Source organism: Anarrhichthys ocellatus, unplaced genomic scaffold (assembly GCF_004355925.1).
Source record: "Anarrhichthys ocellatus isolate YVR2014 unplaced genomic scaffold, GSC_Weel_1.0 scaffold21, whole genome shotgun sequence".
Taxonomy (NCBI): Eukaryota; Metazoa; Chordata; class Actinopteri; order Perciformes; family Anarhichadidae; genus Anarrhichthys; species Anarrhichthys ocellatus.
The window spans coordinates 6,205,545-6,210,398 of NW_022280051.1; the positions used below are offsets into that span (position 1 = coordinate 6,205,545).

The 4,854-nt window shown below is 46.4% G+C and overlaps 1 protein-coding gene across 1 annotated transcript in view; it reads right to left on the reverse strand.

Moving 5' to 3' along the window:
* Positions 1-306: 306 nt before the first annotated feature.
* nup107 (nucleoporin 107) overlaps positions 307-4,854 on the reverse strand; it is an 8,727-nt gene continuing 4,179 nt past the window's right edge. Inside the window, exons 13-27 of the mRNA XM_031859080.1 lie at positions 4,715-4,805; positions 4,513-4,592; positions 4,354-4,413; positions 4,089-4,234; positions 3,947-3,995; positions 3,756-3,825; positions 3,506-3,621; positions 3,245-3,434; positions 3,061-3,167; positions 2,730-2,832; positions 2,198-2,358; positions 1,985-2,110; positions 1,798-1,911; positions 1,148-1,327; positions 307-1,070 (exon numbers count right to left, since the gene is read on the reverse strand). Coding sequence (XP_031714940.1) covers positions 963-1,070; positions 1,148-1,327; positions 1,798-1,911; positions 1,985-2,110; positions 2,198-2,358; positions 2,730-2,832; positions 3,061-3,167; positions 3,245-3,434; positions 3,506-3,621; positions 3,756-3,825; positions 3,947-3,995; positions 4,089-4,234; positions 4,354-4,413; positions 4,513-4,592; positions 4,715-4,805 — 1,701 coding nt within the window. The 3' untranslated portion in view covers positions 307-962. The remainder of the gene's footprint in view (positions 1,071-1,147; positions 1,328-1,797; positions 1,912-1,984; positions 2,111-2,197; positions 2,359-2,729; positions 2,833-3,060; positions 3,168-3,244; positions 3,435-3,505; positions 3,622-3,755; positions 3,826-3,946; positions 3,996-4,088; positions 4,235-4,353; positions 4,414-4,512; positions 4,593-4,714; positions 4,806-4,854) is intronic.

Sequence of the window (4,854 nt, forward strand, 5' to 3'; positions counted from 1 at the left end):
GCGTGGATCAGAGTTTCAGCAGCAGATGAGGAGAGTGATGGGCGGAGACGGGCTATGTTTTTTAAGTGGAAAAAGGCAGTTCTGGTGATTTGTTTGACGTGGTGTTCAAAGGAGAGGTTGCTGTCGAACATGACTCCAAGGTTGCGGATGTGTGGGGAGGGAGACAGAGTGGAGTTGTCGATGGTGAGGCAGAAGTTAGTAATAGTAATATTGCCATTATGTTTTTATTTATTACACGCCATATCATAAGATACTCGTCCATGTTTAATATATATACTTCATGTAGTGTGTGCCTATTACAATTACACATACATGATATACATTACCTTATATTGTGTATATTGCATTAATTTGAGGTACTGTAATTGCTCTTTTAATGTATTGTCATAGCAGAAGCCAGCATGTAACTCAGCTAATTTGAAAACAGGGATTTTAAAAGTTATCAATAATGCTTTTCCTGCTGTGAAAAGCCTAAATGTTAAGACTCAAAATATGTAATTTGTTCTCGAAATATTGTGACGGTTTTCCCCCTAAAAATTCTGACTTTATTCACAAAATATGACTTTTTCCTTGACAAATATACTCTTAAAATCTAACTTTTTACTGTAATATTTATGACTTAACTCTCGTCATTTTTTAGTAGCCCGAATACCGTGGCATTACATTAAAGGCTCTCTGTGCTCTTATAATGAACCCATATCCATTTATCTTCCGTAAACAACTCTATAGTCTTTACAATTTAATTAGATGGAAGCCACAAAACACTAACATTGAACTGTTTGCTCTGGCGTTTAGATCATTCACAGCTCTATAACACCACAATTATTAAGACCTTCAAATTAAATTTACACAAAACCATTACAGGAAAACACAGGCTTTTATTTAGCAAAAAAGATTAACAAAAAACAACAGTGATTCAAACACTGCTCAGTGTGTGTGTGTGTGTGTGTGTGTGTGTGTGTTTATGGCTGTAACTCGTAGCCCAGCGGGTCGAGTCCTCGGTCCAGAAGAGAGAGCGACGACTCCCTCAACTTCTGGAGAAACCTCCTCAGCTCCTCTTTGGAGAAAACCTGAATTTGTGGGCAGAAACATTAACTCACTGTTCCCATAACTCAACGTACAGGGCCGATGAAATCTCTCCAGCTACCTGGTAGAGGCGGTGCTGATCCGATGAGATGATGTCAGCGAGGCGCAGCGCCTCCTGGTCTCTGGAGGAGTTCTGCAGAACGCTGAGCAGCAGGAAGCTGAGGCGAGGGAGACACAGAGAGCGCAGCGCCACCATCTGGTGGCTGCGCTCAGAATCCGGCTCAGAGTCCGGCTCAGAGTCCTGAAAAACACAAAACAAACAATTGACGAACCAAACAAACGTGCAAACAATCAACTTATCGCTTCTATAAGTCAACTAGACAAAATAAATCCCATGATTTCAGATGTTATTAAGAGGTGTTTTAACATTTCCTGCCCCGGTAATTGAGTTTAATCCCGTCTCGTGTGCATAATATGTGCATCCTTTTGTGACTGCAGCTTTATATTGAATGCATAGATACAGAGAACTCTCCGCCATAAAGGGAACAAGCGATATTCCCAAAATGGCAAACTATTCCTTTAAATTTTAGACCCAGGAACTGTGGAACCAGAGGAGCTAAACCAAGAACATAAAGGGCCTTTTTAAGCAGCTGCCGCTACCGCACAGAAACTAAATTCAGTCCCTGGTTCCTTTGGTTGAAACACAGGTTTAGTTCCTGGTTCCCTGAGAGAGAACGTTTGGTTCTCATGTGTGGCGTCGTAAACACTTACCTGTCTGTTGTCGATCATCCAGCCTCCGTCTACGAACAGCAGAACGTTGTAGATTCTTTCTTTCACATCTTCAGTTAAAACGTCCAGACGGCACGACCAGGCAGACAGAGCGGCCTAACGCACACATAAGAAGTAGTTTTACAGTGTGTGTGAGCGTGTGTGCCTGTGTGTGTGTGCGTGTGTGTACCTGGTACTCCTTCTCTCTCATCTCATTGGCTACTCTCTCAGTGAATTTGGCTTCGGAGGCCGGCGCTGGCTTCTGGGGGGCCGAGCTGCTGTGGCTGAACCAGTCAGTGAACGCCTCGTGGGCTTCCTGTAAAAAAATTCCAAAATAAAAATAAAGACACATCCAGATGAATAAACCTTATTGATCCTTATTGATGAGAGACAGGTGACAGACCAGGTAGGCTCTGATACACAGGTGTTCTCTGATGGCGTTCTCGTCCTCAGCAGGTAGAGACGTGGTCTGACCGACCCCCGACCACTGGCAGTAAATCTCCCTCATAGAATCCTCCGGAACTTTAGAGAAGACCGCCTTGGCTGCGTCGTGTTTCTGCAGGGCTGAGAGAGAGACGGTCACATAGAAGCAATGCATCGCCTCGGACACGAGGCGATGCACCGCGGCCCTCGGACACGAGGCGATGCACCGCGGCCCTCGGACACGAGGCGATGCACCGCGGCCCTCGGACACGAGGCGATGCACCGCGGTCCTCGGACACGAGGCGATGCACCGCGGCCCTCGGACACGAAGCGATGCATCGTGGTCCTCGGACACGAGGCGATGCATCGTGGTCCTCGGACACGAAGCGATGCATCGTGGTCCTCGGACACGAAGCGATGCATCGTGGTCCTCGGACACGAAGCGATGCATCGTGGTCCTCGGACATGAAGCTGAGGCAGTCGAGATGAATAAATGAATAACAAAGAATTACCCAGAAACTTCCTCATGATGGCATTGGACTGTTTCAGGGACTCGGCTCGATGGGCAGGGTCAAACAGCAGCCAATCGATGACATCGATCTTTCTTAGGTCCTCCTATCAGAGCACAGCATCACAGTAACTCCTTCCACTTCCACATTTGCAACAAACTATGTACATTTAAGAGTTTTTTATCAGTTAAATCTTGTCTCAATCATGCATTTGTAATTTTTTAAGTCTCATAAAGGCTGTTTTTCAAAATACTCGTCTGAAAATACTTTGCATACATCTAGGGCTTTTATTGTGAAAGGTAGGAACACTATAGTTTGGTTATTTAGTCTGTACCTTTGTGGTTCCCATCTCCAGCATCTGGTTGTGGTGTGTAAACTCAGTTTCATTTGTGTCTCTCACAGTCTCCACCACCAGCTTGGTTATCGCAGCAACATCCAGACCTACACAGACAGCAGGTTTAGTATTCACTCATCAAACCGCCATCAGTTGTGTTTTTGGGTTGTTTTCCGCGTCTCACCGGCGTCGGTGGCGAGCTGCAGGCAGCGGGGACGCATCTCCGGCTGGCTGACCGTCTCCAGGAAAGCGGCGTACTGGACAGTGGCGAGCTCGGCGGGCAGCTGGCTCACGTAGCTCGCCACCAGATCGGTCTGTCGATCCCGGATCAGAAGGGAGACGTACGCCTTCAGGACATCCACACACACCTCCTCCTTACAGAGAGACAAACAGGTCAGTCTGAACTGTTCCTGAAGCTAAATAAAACTCATTTGTTTATTTTTACCTTCAGGGCCAAACCCAGAGAGCGGTAAAATAGCAGCAGGTGAGTCATGAAACGCAGCAGGTGGGAGGGGAGTGGCTTAGAGGCTGTGAGCCAATCAGAAAACTCCTCCAACAGACCTGAGAGAGAGACAGAGAGAGGTTTAGGGATAGAAGAAGTCTTAGTGGGAAGTTGATTCTGAATAATAATAATATTCTTTTCCTTCTTGTTTGTCACAAATTGAATTCCTCTTCAGAGGTCAGAGGTGTCTTACCGTCCAGGTCTCCGAGGATCACAAACTTCTGGATGATGTGGTAATGCTCGCTAGTCTCCTCCAACACCCTCTAAACACACACACACACACACACACACACACACACACACACACAGAAAGAAGCTGGTTTAATGTGTGCGTGTGTTCAGTCATGTGACTCAACAATCACATTCAGTTTGTGTGAGTTTTACCTTCAACTCCGAGGCTTGAAGTTCCTCAAACACCTTTTCCATCGTCCAACTGAACAGAGAGAGAGAAATGTTTTCATCCTCACTACTGCTACTGTGTTTACGTGTGTGTGTGTGTGTGTGTGTGTGTGTGTGCGTGTCGTACTTGGCCTCCAGGTATTCCCGCGGCAGGGTCTCCACTTCCTGGTGGGCCATACCCGACGACATCAGATCCTTTTCAACCAGCGAGTCCACCATCACTCTGAAGTGAGCCCACACACAGTCCTCCCATGACTCACACACTGCCAGGAGCTATTAAAGTCAAATATAGGAACATTAAATACTGAGCTCTTCAATAGAGGCCACTGCTTGGGGTTAATAACATATTAATATATATTTATATTAACAAACACACAAACTCATAATGTTACCGGTTTGAGGTTTCCACTGAGAGCGGCGTAGATGGCTCTCTCGTATCTGTTTAACTGCTCCTAAAAACAGAAAGTTAATGTTTCATTCTATTGTTTTATGTCCATACGTCAGCATTATGAACAAGTAAAGCAACAAGGTCTATTAGTTGTGTGTTGTACCTCCTCAGCCATCCTCCAGCAGCAGGCCTTCCAGATTCCTCTCTGAGGGTTTCCTTCCACCGCCTGCAGCTCTGCACTCGCTGCAGAGAGACGAGACTCTGGGTCGTCACGGGTTTGTGAGCAACATCATAACGTGCGTGTGTGTGTGAGTGTGAGTGTATCTCTGTTTATCACACAGGTGGTATCAGGGTTTGGAGATTACCTGAGGTCCTGTTGGGGTCGTGGTAGAGTTTCCAGCCTTCCAGAGTTGCTGCTCTCCAGGCCTGACCACAGCGCTTACACAGCCTCTGAGCCTACACACACACACACACACACACACACACACACACACACACACACACA